The sequence below is a fragment of the Haemorhous mexicanus genome, chromosome 7, assembly GCF_027477595.1.
Source record: "Haemorhous mexicanus isolate bHaeMex1 chromosome 7, bHaeMex1.pri, whole genome shotgun sequence".
NCBI classification, from domain to species: Eukaryota; Metazoa; Chordata; class Aves; order Passeriformes; family Fringillidae; genus Haemorhous; species Haemorhous mexicanus.
The window spans coordinates 6,899,948-6,919,261 of record NC_082347.1 but is presented as its reverse complement, the minus strand read 5'-3'; the positions used below and the strand labels follow the sequence as shown (position 1 = coordinate 6,919,261).

Genomic DNA, 19,314 nt, shown 5'->3' with positions numbered 1-19,314 from the left:
ACACATGGTATTTGCAGGGACGAGGGAGGAACTGAGAATCTGACTCCATGTTCTTAGAGGGATAATTTATTATTTACTATATTATTTTATAAAATGTTATATTAAAACTATATTAAAGAGTAGAGAAAGGACACAGACAGAAGGTTTAATAAGAATTATAATGAAAACTCCTGACTCCTTTCAGAGTCTGACACAGCTGGACATGAATTGGTCATTAAGTTAAAACAATTCACACGTTGATAAACGATCTCCAACCACATTCCAGAGCAGCAAAACACAGGAGAAGCTGAGGCTTCTCAGCTTCCCAGGAGAAAATCCTGGGCAAGGGGATTTTTCCAGAAAATATAACAGTGACAGGGACATATCTGGTCAAAATATTACCTGTTGGAGGTTGCAAGAAATAAAATTTCGTCCATGACGTGCCTACAGTTCACAGATTGCATGTTTCATATTAATGGTGCAATAAACATTTTCATTTTTGTACTAGAGGCAATACATTATTTGAGCTAGTGTCTGCATTTCAAGTAGTTCCATGCACCAACACAAACAGCAAAGATGTGCAAACTAACCATCCAGACTGGCTGGGGGTGAGAGAATTTTTATCTTGATCAGGTCCCAGCAAGGGAAGGAAGGCAGAAGGGTTTGCAGGGAGGTTCCAGGAGCCCCCTGTCCCTGCCTGGGCCACTCCCCTCATCCAGCTCACCGGGACCAGGTGCCACCAGGAGATGGCAACATTGCCCGTGCTCTGGGCAGGAGTGGGAATTCTGCAAGCAGGGAGGAAAAATGGGGATGAAATTGCTTCCAGCCAGGACAGGATGCTGAGGCAGATGCCTTCTCAGGAGGGAGAACCCTTTCACAGAGCCCCAGAGTGGTTTGGGTTGGAAGGGATGTTACAGACAGTCCTGTTCCACACCCTGCCATGGGACATCAGACCAGGCTGGTCCAGCCTGGCCTGGAACATTTCCAGGGATCCAGGGGCAGCCACAGCTTCTCTGGGCACCCTGTGCCAGGGCCTCCCCACCCTCCCAGAGAAGAATTTCTTGCAAATATCCCATATAAACCTGTCCTCTTATCAGCTTAAAGTCATTCCCAATTGTCCCTTTCCTTACATCAGGATTCAGAGGAAGAAGCTGACACTGCCCAGACAGAATCCTGGGTTTGAATGGAATTGATGCATCATGGATGAGGTGTATGAATATGCAACAGGCTGTTGCTTTTAAGGGTTAATCCTCTGTTAACGTAGGGTCTTTTTCGGGCTTATTTTGCCCAGAAAGAGGTACCTGGACTGTCTGTAACTCTTTCTTTCTATTGTCTCATATTGTCCTAAATCCAAATTGTCCAAATTGTTATTACTCTAATTATATTGCTATTTTTATAATCTTTTTAGTACTGGTATTTGGGGCGGAGGGGCGTGGCATGGGGGCGTGGCCAGCCCGTGCCTCCCGCCTTTTTCCTGCGGGGCGTGGTCAATCCCGGCGGGGGGCGTGGCGTTGCCGTGTGTGGGCGTGGCCTCCCTTCAAAGGCGGGGCGGGGCGGGGCCAGAGCCCTGAGGCGGCGGCGGCGGCGGCCGGGCCGGGCGGGACCCCCGTGAGTGTTGAGGGGAGCGGGGCCGGGCTGGAGCGGGGACGCGTGGGTAGAGCGGGAGGTTGCGGGGAAGGAGGGAAGGAGCGGCGCTCCCCGCTGCCGAAATTCCCCGTTTGTTCGCAAAATCCGCCGATTCCGGCATTTCCGCCTCCCCCGCGCTCTGCCCGGCCCGGGGTGGGCTCTGAGGCGCCCGGGTGGGTGCCGGTACCCCGGGCAGGCTCCTGCGGCGTTTTCAGGTGGTTTTCCTGCGCCTGGTGATGATGCCGGGTGTCTCTGTGAGTCATTTGTCACAGCCGGCTGACGTCGCGCTGGGTTGGGAGCCGCCAAGCCCGGCCGGTGCTGGAGTAGTTTACAAGTGGTTTCCGAAAGCCCGGCGCTGTTACTACGAGTTTGCGCCTTGTTCTGCAGAGCCCGGCGGCGCTGCGGGTTTGGCAGCTGCTGTCGGGTGTTTTTTGGAGCGTGGCATGAGCTAAGCGAGATTTCTTAGTCCTGCAAGTCCAAGGGGACGGGTTAATTGTTAATTATTAATTATAGGCGGAAATAGGGCTGGGATCTGCTGAGTCTCGGTCCCTTTCCCCATGCCTTCCCATCTCTGGCTCACTCCAGTGTTTGGCTCCTGAGGTCCTGGCACAGGAGCTGTGGCTGCCCCTGGATTCCTGGAAGTGCCCAAGGTTGAGTTGGACAGGACTTGGAGCAGCCTGGGATAGTGGAAGGTGTCCCTGCCCATGGACAGGGGGGTTGGACTGACTCCTTAAGTGTCCCTGGCCAGGACTTGGGCTAGTGGCCCTGCCCATGGCAGGGCGGCTGCAGTGAGATGGGCTTGGAGCTCCTTTCCAGCGCAAACCATTCCGTGGTTCCACGATTTGCTGGGGCCAGAGGGGGCTGGAGGCAAAGCTTGTGAGCAGCCCTGGTGTGACAATGTCCTCGTTGTTTTTCCCAGCGGGCCAGCACGATGCTCCCGGCAGCCGGCAGCTCTCCCCCGGACCAGGAGCCCCTGCTGGAGGATGCCGTGGGGAGCGGGTACAGCCTGCAGAAGCCCAGGGACCGCTGGCACGGCGCCTACCTGATATTTTTCCTCCTGGGCATCGGGTCCCTCCTGCCCTGGAATTTCTTCATCACGGCCAAACACTACTGGAGGTACAAGCTGCAGAACTGCTCGGATGAGCCCGGCCCGGCGGGGCAGGCGGCCTCAGACCTGAGGGTGAGTGCTGCTTTGGAGGCAGAAAAAATAACCTGTTCTCCTTCCTAATGTGCTCATTTCCCCCCCTCCACTTCCCCAGAAGGTAGGTGAACATCCTCTAGGGTCTCCCCTGCTGCAAACCTGAGGGGAGAGTTTATTTGGTGAATATTTACAAATAACTGCGGGGAAGATGCTTCAAATCCTTTTATGGTCTGCCTTTTACCTGTATTTGGACTGCTGAGTGTTAAGGTGAATCTAAAAGAAAAATAGGGCTTAACCTTTTGCAGGGCAATTTCTACAGTGCAAGGTGTCTTTGTGTCCTTCATGACCTGGTAGGTGTGCCATGAGTATCTCCTTGCAGTGATCAGCATCTGGCTTTGGCATATGGAGCAAGGAGCTTGTCAGGGCTGATGGATGAGGCAGCCTTGGGGTGGCAGGTTAATGGCCTCTCTCTGTCCCCAGAAAGGCTGCTTTCTCTTGCTCCTCCTGCCACAGCAGCATTATTTCCCTGTGCCTCCCTGACTAAGCTGTGGGTTTGTTTTTTTGTGGCTGTGTGGAAAAAGTGTTGGAGCGATGAGGCTGTGTCACATCCTCCTCTCGTGGCAGAGCTTGTTCAGGTGGTTTGGGCACTTTTTGTTTTTATATAAACACAGGGCCACATGTGATGCCCGTGCTTCTCCTCCAATTTCTCACTCCCATACACCCACAGCTCTTTTAATTTTCATAGTTGTTAGGTGTCAGCTGCTGAGGGTTACCTGGGCACAGAGCTGGGCTCTGGAAGGATGCACCTCTGACTGACAGCCATCTCCTGGCTCCAGCCTTTCCACTGCTCCTGATTTCATGCCCTGTGTTCAGTAGCACTCCAGCACCTTTCACAGACCTGGATTCCATTTCCAGCCTGGCAGGAGCAGAATAGAAACTCCTTTGCAAAAGCATCTTGTGTTGAGTTTGCCACCACAGTGCTTTGTTCTGGTTTGGGGCTTTCTAAGGCATCCTGGCAGTGTGTTTGAAGTTAATGCGGGGTTAAACACTTCCATGGTGACACTGTTCCCCATCAGACCTGGATGTGGGAGGAAGATTTGCTTTGGGGTTTATCTTAAGGGTTCAGCAGAAAGGGAGAAGAACCAGGTATGTCCTGCTGTGCCAAAAATGAAAGCATATCTCTGAAGGGTGGGAAAACCCAAGGAGGGAGAAGAGTTGCCATTGGAGATGGATTAAAACCTAGCAAGCAGGAGAGAGGAGTATGGAACCTGATCCTTTCCACTAGTCCAGGCATGGATTAAATTTGCCACCCACCATTCTGCTGCTGCATTAAAAATGTGATGCAGGGGCTCTTAAGTACTTGCCCAATTCTCTCCTCACTGCTGGTGTGAGCCCATTTGCTGGGAATGAATGAATATTTCCCTGGGATGTACTTTGAGTACACTTCTGCTTGGTGCAAAGCATTAGAAAGTCATCTTTCCTCCCCAGAAGCAGAAGCAAATTAACTTTTTAAGCAAGTTTACTGAGTATCCCCAGGATGGTTTGGAGGTTTGTTTTAAGTAGGTGGGTAAATAAGCTGCAGTTTTAGCAGCCAGCTTTGTGTTTTGCTTTGTCTTTTCTCCTGATTCATCATGTGGCCACAGAGCTTTGAGCCTCCTGCTTGGCTGAGCTGATGCCATAAGCACAGACATTTAAATCTCTGCCTATCTGGACCCTCTAGGAGTGATTATTAGATTTCCTGTTGCTTCCAGGGAAGCTCCTGATAGGGAAGAGGAGATGAATGTGCTTGTAAACTGATTAAAAATGATGCAAAGCTGTAAAAAATAATGAACTGTGCAGAGCAAACCTGCCAAGTGCCTTCTCCTGGCTGGATGTGATGAGACCCCATCTCTGTAGCTGAATAAGTGCAGAAAATGAAAGCCTGTTGTGATAGGGGTGGACATGTAGGTCATTTTCTTCTTTGTGTGCATCATCCTACCTGCTGGCTGAGATTGCTGCAGCAAAAAAATGGGATTAAGCTCCTTGAGGGGAGGGGAGAGGGAGCAGCCACACTTTGGTGGTGCACAGCACCATGGCAGCTATTTCTTTCGCTGTTTATTTTTTTCCTTCTGTATTTATGTCCCTGATTTCCTGAAACAGCCCAGGACTATGGGAGGGCAAATCCCAGAATTCCCATTGCCCTGAGCAATTTGCAATGTGGGCTACAACACAACAATGTGGACACCTACACCATAACTCCCTGTGGTGTCATATTCAAGACCTGAAATTCATGTGTTGTTCCCCCCTACAATGTTTTTTACTTTGTTTGTTTGTTTGTTTGTTTTCCCTGGCAGGACTATTTTGAGAGTTACATCTCCATTGCTTCCACCATACCCTCAGTGCTGTGCCTGATTGGAAACTTCTTGCTTGTCAACAAGTAAGTGTTGCTTTGATCCCAAGTGTCTAAGTCACATTTCTCCCTGGCTTTGCTCCTGTCTCCCTTCCAGCTTCCCAGCTCAGGGGAGAGACCACGGGGCATCCTGAGCTCAGCCTCCCTGTGCAGCCAAAATTCCCCTCCTTGCCCCTGCCTGAGTTGCAGCTGGCTGAGGTGAAGTAGGAGAAGCACCTTGCTGCACACCTGCCTGCAGTTGGCTTGAGTAAATAAATTCCTAATTAATTCTTTGGTTAATTGCTTGGAAACAGTCTTGCCTTTTAAAAATGCCTTTATTGTCATCAGGGGACTGGTTGACAAAAGCCAGGCTCATCCAGGTAGGAGCAGCACCTTGCCCTGGCCTTACCAGCCCTTGAACTGGGATAAGAAATGGACCAGCTGCACCTTGTTGCAAGCTTGGCTTAAATCTCAATCAGCCTCCTGCTTTCATTTGTAGCCTTCCTTATGCCACATCAAACTGCTGCATGCTTGCAGGCGTGGGTTTGCATGGCTAATCTCCAGATTCCAGCTCCCTGCCTCACTGCTTCCTCATCTCCTCCCACCTCTCTTTATTTTCTTTACCCTTTCTGCCAGCACAGGAGCTGCCCTCCCATGTCAAACCTTCACGCTGTGGTTTGAAGCACAGCAGTGACTTCTTCCCCTTGTGCCCAGGGTCGCTGCCAGTGTGCGGATCCTGTCGTCCCTCTTTGTCATGCTGGCTGTGTTCCTGGTGATCACAGTGCTGGTGAAAGTGGACACCTCCACCTGGACCACACCTTTCTTCACCTTCACTGTGGGCTGCGTGGCCGTGGTCAGCAGTGCCTCCACCGTCTTCTCCAGCAGCATCTTCGGCCTCAGCAGCTGCTTCCCCATGAGGAACCTGCAGGCTCTGCTCTCAGGTTGGCTGATCCCACTGGGATCGTGCTCTTGGACTTTGCCTGCTCGGCTCTGTGGTTTTCTCTCTGGGGCTTTTGTCATGTGGGCTTTGTTTTAGAAGCTTAACTTTGCCCTAATGATAAAGGGAAGTTGCTGAAGGAGAAACTTGCTCGGTCACATGAGCTTTGGTTTCTGTAAACAGCCATAAACTGACCCTGGAGTGTTGCTGTGTTCAGGGAGAAAGGAGGGAAGGAGGTGACATTCCCCTGCCCTGCCATTTCCAGCAGTGGGATCTACAACTTTGCCTTGTCTGCTCCTTTCTGATCAGCATTTCCATGAGTGATGAGGGGCAGCTTGGGAGCTGTGAGTGATGAGCTCCCTGCAGCATTGATAACATTATAAATGTGCTGTGGAATGCTTGACAAACCAAGAGGAGAAGGGGGGGGGTGGAAATCAGGATGGTGAAATTTTTCCTGGGGCCAAGACAGGAGTGTTTTTAATGAGTTTATCTCTGAGAAGGAAAGCACCACGTCCCTGAGATGGCATTCCTGCCGCTGGTGCCTCGAATCCCCATCTGGGGGAGTGCAGAAGGGAGGTTGATTAGTTTGCTGGTGGAAAGCCAAGTTTAGGCTTTGGGAAAGGTTTGGACTTTTTCTGAAGGACTTGAGCACCTGCCAGCCCTGACCCTGTGTGCTGTGCTGTGTTGGAAGGGGGTGCAGGATGGCACCTGGGCTGTGGTGCAGCCCCACAAGGACCTGAGCTGTGGAGATGGAGAGGAGGTTGTTTGTGCAGCCGGGTGTGGGGCAGTGTTCCCTGGGGACCCGTGCATGTCAGAAGAGGAACTTCTGGGTTGCCCCTCTTGTTGTGTGTCCCTCACTGTGCCCACCACATTCAGGCCAGGCCATGGGTGGCACCATCAGCGCCGTGGCCTCTGTGATAGACCTGGCAGCGGCGGCCGACGTCACCGACAGCGCCCTGGCCTATTTCCTCACCGCCGACATCTTCATCGTGCTCTGCATCGTGGTGTACCTGCTCCTGCCCAGGCTGGAGTACTCCAGGTGTGTGCCAGCCTGCCCTCAGAGGGCTTGCAGTGGGATTGCTGGGGGATCCATGGGACACTCGCCCTGCTGGTCCCTGCCCTGTCACTGCCGCCAGCTGTGCTTCCCCTTTCACCAAAACCACAGGCTGAAACTGAGTTTCAGCCTAGTGCTGAGTTTCTACCAAGCCTTCCCAGGGTCCCCAGCGCTGGCTTTCCCAAAATGTATGGAGTCAGCAGAGAGCCCTAACCTGGAGGCAGCCAGCCAGGAGTGTCCCCATATCCTGTCTGCCACTTGCATGTGTGTGACCCATTGGTGTGGTTGGTGCCCCCAGAGCCCCCAAGGGCCTTCATGCAGTAGGATCCCCTCTGTGAACACTGAGGGTGCAGAAAGATGGGGAGAGGGGATGGTGGGTGTGCAAGGGTCACCTCTCTGTACAAGGTGGGAGCTGCAGGTGTGGTGAGTGTGGTGTTTGTGAGGTTCCCTGGGATGAGGTGAGAGATGAGCAATCTGACTCCATGTTCTCAGAAGGCTGATTTATTGTTTTATGTACTTATATTAAAGAATACTATACTAAAACCATAGTAAAGAAAGATAAAAGATACAGACAGAAGGAAAAACTCATGACTGACTCCTCAGAGTCCAACACAGCTGATGGTGATTGGTCATTAAGTAAAAACAATTCACACGTTTGGATAAACAATCTCCAGACCACATTCCAGAGTAGCAAACACAGGAGAAGTAATCCTGGCGAAGGGATTTTTCAGATAATATGACAGTGGAGTTGCTGGGTCCAGCAGGCATACCTGTGTCTCCAGCTTCTCTCCAAACCTCAGTTGCATTCCCCCCATGCTTCTCTCTGTCTCTTTCTCCAGGTATTACCTGAGCAGCCAGAAGGAGAGCCCCTCTCTGGTCGCCGTGCCCCCTGACAGCTCCATGGAGGATGAGGCAGAGCCAGGAGGCACTGTGAGCTCCTCCTTCCTCACAAGAAGTGCTGGCATCCCCCCACTCCGCCCCATCCTGCAGAAGACCGCCCTCCTCGGCTTCTGCCTCTTCTACGTCTTCTTCATCTCCATCATCATCTTCCCTTCCCTCTCCTCCAACATCGAGTCTGTCAGCAAAGCCTCGGGAAGCCCGTGGAGCACCAAGTACTTCACACCACTCACCTGTTTCCTCCTGTACAACTTTGCTGACTGGTGTGGGAGGCAGGTCACTGCCTGGATCCAGGTGCCAGGCCCCAAGAGCAAACTGCTGCCTGCCCTTGTCCTCCTCAGAACCATCTTCCTCCCTCTCTTCATCTTCAGCAACTACCAGCCCCGGGCTCACATCCGGACCGTGGTGTTCAACAGGGACATCTACCCCGTGGTGTTCACAGCCCTGCTGGGGCTCAGCAACGGCTACCTGGGCACGCTGGTCATGGTCTATGGCCCCAAAATCGTGCCCAAAGAGCTGGCTGAGGCAGCAGGGGTGGTGATGTCCTTTTACCTCGGGCTGGGGCTGGCTCTGGGCTCTGCCTGTGCTGTTTTTGTGGTGCACCTCGTGTAGAGGGGCAGCTGAAGAAGAGGATGGCCTCAGTTTGTTTTAGGGTTTGGGGTTTTTTCCCAAAAAAGTCAGGTAGCCTGTGGTTTTGAGGCAGCCTGCTTGCCTGTCTGGGCAGGGGGGTAGCTGCATCCCGGGGGGATGCAGTGGGAAATTCTCCCTTCTGGGAAGGGGCATCTCCTGTGCTTGGGAAGGTTCTGGCAGATGTTACTCCCCAGTTTAATGGAGCAGGGACCAAAACAGCCTCATCCTCCCCAGGGAGCTCAGGGAAGCACCAGGGCCACAGGGACACCATCTCTTACCTGTGTGCCAGTGGTTTTAAACTGAACCCAGGGCTTTTGGGGGCACCTTGGGTTTTGCTGCTGCACTGTTACGAGTTCAGCCCTTCAGGAGTTGGGTGGTCTTAGGGAGGGTTCACCCCTCACTGAGCTGTGATAGTGGTGTTGAACTAAAAGGGATTTGAGCCCTTCTCACAACTTAGAGAATGAGTAGCAGCTGCCCCAGGGATTGGGGCACAGTTTTGCACAGATTTCACACAATCATTGCACAAAAAAAAAAATTACATATATATAAGGGAAAATGCTCCACTTGGAATTTTGCTTGCTTTAATTTTTCCATGTAAAATTGAACTGAGGGATCATCTAGCTCCTAGCATGGTGCCACTAGTGGTGGGGACTATTCCCTGACCAAGCTGAGAGGAGCATTCTTCCTGCTGTGGCTGTGGTGTGACCCCCAAGGAAAGTCAAATGCTGAGTGAGCCTAACCTGAGGTTTTTAGGGTGTCTTCAGTCTCTGTTCAGAGATCTCTGTGAAAGCCAGGGAGAGGTATGAGAGAGGCCCTGGTGTGAGGTTCACAGCAGAAATCTGGTTAATTCGTGTAGACAGGCACCATATGGCCTCCAGATGTTTTCAGAGGGGTGAGCTACTGTGACACCCAAAAATATGGCCCACCCAAAGACAACTGGCTTTTAAAGTCATTTAAACTCCCATATGCCAGCACAGCCTGGACTAAATCCGATTATTGTATTTATTTTCTCAAATTGGCTGGATTTATGCTCTAGAAGAGGTGAAGTGATCAGCAAGGGTCTAAAGGCAGAGCTTGGCAGTGCAGTGATGCCTCAGAGATGCTGGCTGTGGAAATAGATTCCTTTAAAGCTGGGTTAGGAGCAGATGCTCCATTCCTGGATGCTCTCTCAGCACCTCCTGCTTGCCCACGGAGTGGTGGAGCTGCTGGATGTGGGAGAGCAGCAGGATCCATGCTGGTTACTGCCCCAGGGTGCTATGTGGGTGTGCTGGACACTGGGTTTTTACATCAATCCTTCCAGCAGTGTTTAGTTTGGGCCCCTTGGCAATGCACACACACACAGTTTTGCTCAATGGCTGATTTTTATTTCAACCTTAAATCCACACAAGTGGAAAACGTGTGGGGTGTGCAGTAGTGAGGAGCAGCTTTGTGGAATGTGTGGGCTCTTAATCCTGTCCCTTTGGTGGGTTTGGAGCCCTTTGGGCTCCAGGGACTGCATTGACCCAGGTGAAGGCCCACCCTAGGGCTGAGGTCAGGATGCTGGGGGCCCCTCCTGGGGGTCAGGGCTCCCATCCCCTCCCTGGTGCTGGAATAATGCAGCAGTTGGTCAAAAAGCCCAACCTGGTGCTGGCAACCTAAAATTCTCTTTGTAGCCTTCAGTGGGCCTGTCTTCAACCTGTGCATTTCCCCCCCCCAATCCAAGGAATGATGAGATTTAGCTTGGTTTTTTTACTGCTTTGCATCTCTGCTCCTCTTCTCCTTGTTACAGACCAAATTCCTCTGGAGAGAGAGCTTAATTATCTGGTACTGTTGCTAATAAAGAGAATTCCTGATCCTGTGCAACTGCTGGTGGCTGGAATGATTTCTCTTGGAGGTGCACTGATGCATGCAATTTCAGCTTGCATTTTTTTCCTTCTGGCCATCCCTCTCTCCCAGCCTGGATTCTGAACTCAGAGAAATCCCTGTCAAGGGCTGGGTGAAGGAGCCGTGAGAGCACTGCTTGGAGAAGTTTTCCAGTGGTGTGGAGAGCATTCCTGTGGCAGAGGGGAGTGAGCAAAAAAGGGATTTATCCTTTGGCTTTCGTGGCATGCAGCTGAGGAAGGTTAACAAATGAGGAGAGAAATCAATGCAGATGCAAATTGGGCAAGAACCAGGTCTGGGCATGGAGCAGGGAATGCTGGTGGGAATGCCATGAGGTGGGGGTGGATGCTGCCAGGCCTCTGAGCCATGAGCTGTGGGTGATCCCCTGCAAAAGGGGAGGATAATTTACAGGGAATTGCAGAGAACAGCAGGGAAGTGATCACAGTGCCTGGGAGAAGCCACATCTGCTGCTCAGCGTGGGCCATGCCAAGGAGCTCAAGGTAAGGAAACGTGGGATGAGGAGAGAAATGGTGCTGGAGGGGTGGAATGAGGCTGCTGGATCTGGGATAAAGTAGAAGTGCAGCTGCATCTTGTGCCTGGGTGGGTTGAGTTGATGTCCCTGCCCATGGCAGCAGGGGTTTGGAGCTAGGTGATCATCACATTCCAACCCCAACTTCCTCCATGATCCTGGGATAAGTGCATCTTTGACAACAAAAGCAGCCATGGAGCTCAGTTCCAAGGCTTGGAATGATGCTCTAGCCAGGAGGAACACTGCAGGGATCCAGATCTGTGGTGGAGTTTGAGGCTCTCCAGGATGAGGTGAGAAATGAGAATCTTGACTCCATGTTTCAGCAGGCTGATTTATTATTTTCTGATAGATATTATATTAAAAGAAAATGATAAAACTATACTAAAGAATAGAAGAAAGGATTTCATCAGAAGGCTAGAAAAGAATGAATTATAAAAACCTGTGACTGACCAGAGAGTCTGACACAGCTGGACTGGGATTGGTCCTCTAGTAAAAACAATCCCCATGAAACCAAAGATGCACCTGCTGGTAAACCATCTTCAGACCACATTCCTCAGCCACCAGATAATTATTGTTTACATTTCTTTTCTGAGGCTTCTCAGGAGAAAAATCCTAGTGAAAGGATTTTCATAAAATATCTCAGTGACACAAAAACTGCCTTCCAGTTCTCCAGGAGCTTTAGGAGAGGCAGTTGCTTCCCAGAGCTGAGTTCCAGAGAGAGACCCTGGCTGTGGGCAGGGCTGGATCTGAGCTGGGTCCGTGTGTCTCCCTCACCTGCCTAAAAATGCACTCCCAGATTTTTGTTTCTGTGATCACCACCATCCCCTCAGCTATAGGACACAAAAGAAAATGACATGGACACTGGAAGTTTTAAGGTAAAAAGAATGGAAATTTCCTTTTTGATTTCAACATTTATAGATTTTCAAAAATGACAGTAGATTGGAGGATAACAGTGCTGCTTCTCCAACAACACCAGACAAACCAACAGTTCATCAAATTTTTCTTCTTCCAAAAAAGAATGTAAAACAGTAATTATTTACAGAAAAGTGCTTAAGAAAATTTGTTAAAAGAAGGTAAACACCAGATAACTTGAAAAAAACTTAACAAAGCAACACTCAGCCAGCAGGGCTGTTTTTCCATCTCCCAGCCCAGGAGGGCAGGTGTTGATCTGCCTGGCATGGGAAGGACCTTGTGCTTTCCACAGGGAAACAGCCCCCTCTCCTCTGAGGATGTGAAGTGAGCCATGCAGGCCCTGCAGAATTGCCGAGGGGGAGCCCAGGATGTGAAACTGAGCCCACAGATCCCTGGCACCGTGACCCAGGGTTTGGAGAGCCCCAGTGCTGGCAGCCCAGCACAGAGGGGCTGCTGTGCCTGCCCCACAATGCCTTTTCCAGCAGCCTTTGGAGCTCAATCCAACTGGCCAAGGGGGAAAGGGAGCTGGGAGCTGGCAAAGCAGCACAGCAAAGGCAGTGGGGTGCAAGGAGGAGGAAGGGATGAAAGGGCACAAGGGGGAGGAGATGCATCTGCTGCAGCTTCTGCTCAAAGGAGACCAACTGAGCCTGTGCCTGACCTGGTTTTGTCCCCTGTCAGCTCTGGGCTGCCAGCTCCCCCTGCCTGCTGCAGGGCTGGACCAGGCTAAGTGTTGGTGTTGGGGGGCTTTGAAGCAAACAAACGTGCTGGAGGAGGAAAGGGAATTTTTGTTATGCAGCCATATATTTTTTATTATGTGAGCTATGCTCACATCGGTTGCAAGAGGCTTTCTCCAAAGCCTTGCCTGGGCTTCCCTCTCTTAGTGGAGGGTAGGAATGCTGTCCCTGTCCATCTGTGGCACCAGCCTTTGCAGTGCTGGGACCCCTGGGAGGCAGAAGCACCTCTGAAACCACCTCAGCAGCACCTTGGTGGTGGCCAAGGAGCAGCAGGAAGACGATGGTGTTCCATCTTCAAGGCCCCTTCCAACCCAAACCGTTCTGGCATTCCCTGAAACACAAGTGGCCACTGGGGGCTTGGGGCTGAGCTGATCCTGCCCCTCCACGGGTGCCCCAGAGGAAAAACACAAACCCTGGCTTTGAAACCTTGCCAGCCAGCTGCAGGCTTGCCCGGATGCTGTTCTCCTTTTCCGTGTTTTATGGAGTAATTTGTACTATATTTACACAGCAGCGATAAACAGTTTTTAAAATGGAAGCAAAGAAAAACGCTGCTGGATGAATTGTTACAAAAAAGCCCTGTTTGCCATTCCAGCAGGGGGAAAAAAAAGGGATAAAAATCACCATCCTAGGGACATGCTGTTCATCAGATCTGGGTATTTTTTCCCTTGATTTGTGTGCCTAATGTGAGCAGAAGAAGTCGCAGATGCATGCTGAATTCTGCAGGGAACATATGCATGCATTTAAATCATTTACAGCATTTACTGGTGCAATTGTAAAGCACATTATTTTTCTGCATTTGTAATTAGGCTCCAAACAGATGGTGAAGGACTGTAGCTCCTGATTAGACAGCCTTGTGCTCTGTTGGACGGCGCTGCGAGAACAAACCGAGATGAGAAACTTTTCCTCCTCATTTATCACGCCAGGGCGGGGGAGTGCAGGAGCTGGGGCTGCCTGGGTGTGAATTCCTGGAGCATTCCTGGGCAGAGCTCTGCCAGGCATCCCTCTGCCATCCCCCTGCTGATGGATGGGGCACCCAGACCCCTTTCTCAGCTCCTCTTCCATCCTGGATTTTGTGACCCCGCCTGACTGCGCAGCTCGGGACACCCGGCAGCGCGGGATGGAGCTGCTGTGACAAATGCCTCGGGAATGAGGCAGGAGCTGGGAGCTGAGAAGGGTTTTTAAAGCAGGAGTGGCTCTGTGTCTCTGACAGAGGAGTGATCCCACCTGCCCGGCCTGGGGCAGAGCTTTCCTCCTCTTCTGGGGGCAACCTTGAGCCTTCAACAGCACCACGGGCTCTGCACTGGTTCCTCCTGATGCCTCAGGGTTTAGCTTTTATAATATTATTTTACATAAATAATATTTCTATTTTTCAGGTTCTGTGCTGCTTCAGTGGGTGGGTCTGGGCTTCACATGAGGGGATGGTGAGCTCTGTGCACAGAGCAGGGAGACAAAACAATTCCTGCTCCAGCTGGGCACCAAGGACAAATGATCCAGATCTCAGCCCAAGAGCACAAACCCCGTGGGCTGGAGAGAGAAAAACAAGGATGGGGCTTCATGGGCTAAAGCTGGAATGGCACAAATAACTTCAAGATGCAAATGGAGCAGAACTGATCAAAGTGAAAGACCCTGTGACTGATTGTGCATTTTGTGACCATTTTGTTCCATCTTGGGTTCATTTTGTGCCCATTTTGGTTCACCTTGGGTGCAGCCCTGGCTGGGCTCTTGAGCTGCCCAAGGTGGATCCATGGAGGAGATCCTTTGAATAAATCCCTGCTTTATTCTTTAGCTCTGTCTGGCCTCTGTTCTAGCTCAGCCTTCTCAAGGCATCCCCAGCACTCACTCCCCCTTGCAGCAGTCCAGGAGTCCCCCTTGCTCCTGTCACCCCTGTCCCCCACTCACACAGGGGACAGTTTATCTGGTGTTATTTGCCTTTCTTCCTGAAGCTTCTTATTTTCCTGGCTTGCCTCCTGAAATCACAAAGGTCAAAGTGGGGTAAATGAAAATCACCTGATCCAAATGGGTTAAAGGAGGGGAAGAGCAGAGCAAGGCAGAAGAGGGGCATGGTGTCAGTGTGAGACCCTGGGTGAGCAGCACAGGAGCCCCCCAGGATTCCCTTGTCCAAAGTTCCTTTGTGTCCCCTCTGCTGGTCCCCCCCAGGCTGTGGAGAGGGGTGGTCACCTTCCCTTGGGTTTCTATTTTGAATTTCACTGAGTTAGCAGCGAGGTTAAACACAGGTTTAAGGCCAGGGCTGGCCAGCAGGGAGCTCATCTTCCACCTGGCACAGCCCCCTGGTGTTCCCTGACCCCAAACAGGGACCCAGCAGCTGGGAGGGCACTGCAGGAAAGGTGGCTGTGAAAAACGCCAATCACTTGGTTTTTAAAATGTTAATAGTAATAGAATGGTTATTAAAATAGCAATATAATTAGAGTATTTATAATTTGGACAATTTGGATTTAGGACAATATGAGACAATAAAAACAAAGAGTTACAGACAGTCCAGGTACCTCTTTCTGGGCAAAATAAGCCCGAAAAAGGCCCCACGTTAACAGAGGATGAACCCTTGAAAGCAACAGCCTGTTGCTTATTCATACACCTCATCCATGATGCATCAATTCCATTCAAACCCAGGATTCTGTCTGGGCAGTGTCAGCTTCTTCCTCTGAATCCTGATGGTGTCTTCAGGGCTGAGCAGAGAGGAAGAAGTTCATTTCTCCTGATAATGGAGCAATAAATTCTCTTTCTCTGAAAGATTTGGGTGTCCTGTGGCTGCTATCTGGTGCAAGTCCTTTCTTAAAAAGACTATCTTACATAGCACAGTTTCTATTTTAACATTTTGTTATAACCTAAAACTATATTTAACACACTACTTAAGAAAATGAATACAGCATAACTTTCTAACACAACACGTATAATATTCATTTGAATATTTGCCAAAAGCTAATCAGAAAATACACATTTTTCACAGCAGCCCAGCAGAGGGTGTGGGGACAGGGGACAGGGGACACGGGCAAGGCTGTGCTGTGGATTCTCTGTGCCTGTAGATGGCACCTTTTCCTCTGCTGAGGAAGAAAGAATCAACCTAAAGAGGGGAGGGAAAAATCCCAAGCAGGGCTCGCAGCTAGGAGGGGAAAGGTGCTTCATTCAGGTGTGTGGCACGAAGTGACTCAGGGTGGTCCCACAGGTGTCCCCTCACTGTGGCTGTTGATCCTGATCACCTGGATCATCACTGAACCCTCTCCAAGTTTAGAGGAAATCACAAGGGCTGAGTGAAAAGCCCTTCCAGCTGCACAGGGAGCTGCTCCAAAGGTTTTTTTTTAACATTCATTAACCCATTGTGGCCCTAACAAGCCCAGCCTGGGGCTGCAGGGTGCTCTCGGTGCCCCTAAGAGGGGACAGGTCCTTCTGGCCCCACAGGGGGACAATTCTGTAAGCAGGCTGCTTCGGGCTCTCCAGCCAGGTCCTGCAAGGCTTTTTGGGGCTCACCAAAATCACCTTGATCCTTCTTGCCATGTGCTATCACCACAGGAATGCTTGGCCCAGGGGTAGCTCACCTGGACCCAGGTGTGAGCAGCAGCTGGAAGATCCCTGAGGAATCCCCCCAGAATTAGGGCTAGGCTGAAAAGGTGAGCCCAGTTCCTGCCCCTCCTGCTGTCTCCATAAGATCACCTTACAGAGATGCAATTTGAAACCCAGCACTTCTGTATTCCTAAAGAAAAAACCACCAGGACAAACCCAGCTGCTCTTCCTGTTCTTTTCCTCTTCAGAGAGAGAATTCCAGCAATCCCTTCACTTTTGCTCAGCTTTCTCACCAGCCCTCCTTCACTCAGAAATTCCTAAAAAATACCCAGCATGATACTAATATTGGCCCTAAAATCCTGTGTGAAATGGACCTGGAAATTAATTTCACACCGGAAAAGCCAGCTCACTGTCAGCCACAGCACAGGTGGTGGGAAAGAAAACTCCAAGATGGCTCTAGAAATTAATTCTGTGACTTGGATGAGAGGCTGGCAGGTGGGGAGCTGCCACCATCCCAACCCACACTGCACCTGGAAAGCTGTGGGAGAGGGAGGATGCCACATTCCCCTGGGGCTTGTGGTCTGGGGGGACAAAATCACCCAAAAAAGTGGGAGCAGGGGGTGTGGGCTGCTTTTTCCTGAGCATTAAACCAGCCCTGCCCTTTTATTTAATGAAAAAAGAAAAGAAAAAAAGGATGGTAGTTTGGGAAAGCACTTCCAGGGATCCTTGTGGGGGACTCCTGAGTGAAGAAATGACTGATGGCACAACATTTCATGGGCTGGCTGTCCATGCAGACCCTGGAGGCCGTGGCAGAACGTGCTCCATGGCAAGCAGAGTTAATTCAGTGCCTTAGCAGGGCAGGATTTTGAACATATCCGTGTTTCACCTGCTTCCCATGTGATATTTCATCTGTTTAGAGCCAAATGGTGATCCCAGCTCTCGCAGGCAGAGGAGTGAGCCACCGTGGGGGGAGCTGGATGAGGGAATGTTCCGTGCCTGGGTGGGAAATGAGAGGGGGAGAAGCCCTGCAGTACAATTTCAAGGTTGAGTGAGTGGTGCCAGGAGGCTGTGAAAGGCTCTGCTGAGCTGCTCTGTGCTCACAGGCAGGACGGAGAAGGGAGGTCACGGGATCTGCCTCCAAAAAAATCAGGTTTCTCTGTGATGAGTGAGTGGAGAAAGGCTGGGATAGCAGGGAGGTTATCCCAGCCCTGCAGCTCCCTGCTTTGGGCTTGGTGTTAATTGTGATCCCAGGAGCATCTCCCTGCTCACAAAGCATCACTTTCTTCTGCTGCCCTTTTTTCCCAGCTCTGAGCCTGTGGAAAGGCACATCTCCCAGGGGCTGGCTCTCAGAGCACCACAGATTTCTCCAGCCAGGAGCTGGGGAACACCAGCTCAGTGAGCTGCTTTGAGGTCCAGCCTGCACACAGCTATTGCTGTCCCTGCCTGATTTAAACCAGCCCTGACAGGGAGGTGCAGAGCACTAGGTGCTGAATTCCTGTGTGTTTTGTGAGCCTAGGCACTGAAATCCCCCCAGCCCTCTCCTCCCCAGTGGGAAAGGCTGCAGCCTGAACTCCATCAGGAATGGGGCTGGGAGCCCAGGCCAGGAAGAACTCAGCCTTGTTAGTTCTGGCTTATGTAAAACATCCTCAAACCAGTCAGGATGTGAGCAGAAATCCATGGTGTGAAGCCAGGGCACGGGGACCTGGCAGAGGAGAACTGTGTCCCTGTAGAAATACAAATCCTGACCTGAACTTATCAGGAGAGGCCTTAAGTGAGACATCACCTGTGCAAAGCCACAGCAGCTGCAGGCACCCAGGCCTGAGACACATCTGCACCTGTGGTTTTGCTTTGGTTCCTCCCCTTTTTTTGGCATTTTTTCCCCTCCTTAACTCCCTGACTTCGTGGGCTGAGCACGGCATGAGGAGCCCGGCTGCTGCGTGAGGATGAAGAGGGCAAGGAAGGGATGAAGAGCCCAGGAGACAGAAACCCCCCAGAGCAGGTGGCTCAGAGCCCCACCCTGCACCCTTTGCACTCCTGGGGACCCCAAGGTCAGTGCCAGCCACCTGGGCCATTCCTGAAGGACCCTGACCCAGCCCAGATGTGATGGGAGGAAATCACCTGCCAGCACCTCAATCAGCTGCAGAGAGCTCCCTGCATTCAGCTGTTTGCCAGGGACGGTGGGGTTTAGCCCCAAAGCATCTGCAGGTGTGCCAGGGCTGGCTCTGGGCTGCCAAGTGCCTGCAGCTGGGCCAGCTTTGGTGGGGGAATGCCCCCAGCTTGGGGGGGGGGGGGGGGGGGGGGGGGGGGGGGGCAGAGCTGTGCCCAGTTCCAGCCAGTGCTAATGGCATCATTAGGAGAAGCTGCTCAAGAGAGGTAAAGGTTTAATTACCCCCTCCTGCTGCTGCAGGGGGTGTTTGCCTGTTTGTTCTTCAGGAGGTGAGTGGAGGGGAAGGGTCCTTGCAGCCCCCTGCTCCTGTGGAAGGTGTCCCTGGCCGTGGCAGGGGGGTGGAATGAGGTGATTTCTGATGTCCCATCCAACCCAAACCATGCTGGGGTTCTGTGACTCCCAGGCAAGGCTCCAGGGTGAGCATTAACAGCATAAATTGTGCTTGTTTAGCATTTTAACCCGAACTGGCCGTGATGGGGTGGTAAAACTCCCACGGACCCAAAGCCCTGCTCCTTCCTGGGATGCAGGAACGAGGAGTCAGCCCCTGGGTGTGAGGGTCGGTGTAACTGCAGGTGGCTTTTGTGGATTTGTCCCTTCCAAGGCGGCACGAAATGGGGTGAAACAGGGGCATTTTCCCTAAAGCTGCTCGTGGGGAGGTCTTGGATTGGGGGCGGGGATGTCCTGCCAGGCTTGGGGAGACACGGGAGGGTTTGGCGGCAGCACGGCAGGTACAGCCCCGTGTCCAGCGAGCTTCTGGGGAAGCAACTGGGCAGGAACCTCCACCCATCCGTCCGTCCGTCCATGCCTCCCTCCATCCGTCCGTCGGTCCGTCCATCCCGCCGTGCGGCTCTCCTGGCAGCCGTGCCCGGATCGCTTTCCCCCCGCTCATCTATGATTTATTTCCGCGCTCCGAGCCCTGCCAGCTGCTCCCGCGCACAGGTCAGAGAAACAACAATACTAACAG

The 19,314-nt window shown here is 51.8% G+C and overlaps 2 protein-coding genes across 3 annotated transcripts in view; both read left to right on the top strand.

Annotated features, from left to right (window-relative positions):
- The first annotated feature begins 1,531 nt into the window (after positions 1 to 1,531).
- On the top strand, positions 1,532 to 10,474 carry SLC29A3 (solute carrier family 29 member 3). 2 transcript variants are annotated; one of them, XM_059850911.1, is made up of 6 exons: positions 1,532 to 1,587; positions 2,525 to 2,785; positions 5,080 to 5,162; positions 5,829 to 6,055; positions 6,928 to 7,090; positions 7,945 to 10,474. In XM_059850911.1, the coding sequence occupies exons 2-6, from the start codon at positions 2,537 to 2,539 to the stop codon at positions 8,612 to 8,614; spliced, it is 1,392 nt and encodes a 463-aa protein (XP_059706894.1). In that variant the 5' UTR covers positions 1,532 to 1,587; positions 2,525 to 2,536; the 3' UTR covers positions 8,615 to 10,474. The 2 variants fall into 2 exon arrangements, with proteins under 2 accessions (XP_059706894.1, XP_059706893.1); XM_059850910.1 differs by lacking the exon at positions 1,532 to 1,587 and adding an exon at positions 1,830 to 1,859.
- Positions 10,475 to 19,132: 8,658 nt separating this feature from the next.
- The window catches only part of CDH23 (cadherin related 23), a 196,250-nt gene continuing 196,068 nt past the window's right edge, over positions 19,133 to 19,314 (top strand). The window contains exon 1 of the mRNA XM_059850904.1: positions 19,133 to 19,289. The gene's annotated coding sequence lies outside the window, so the exon portion shown is untranslated. The remainder of the gene's footprint in view (positions 19,290 to 19,314) is intronic.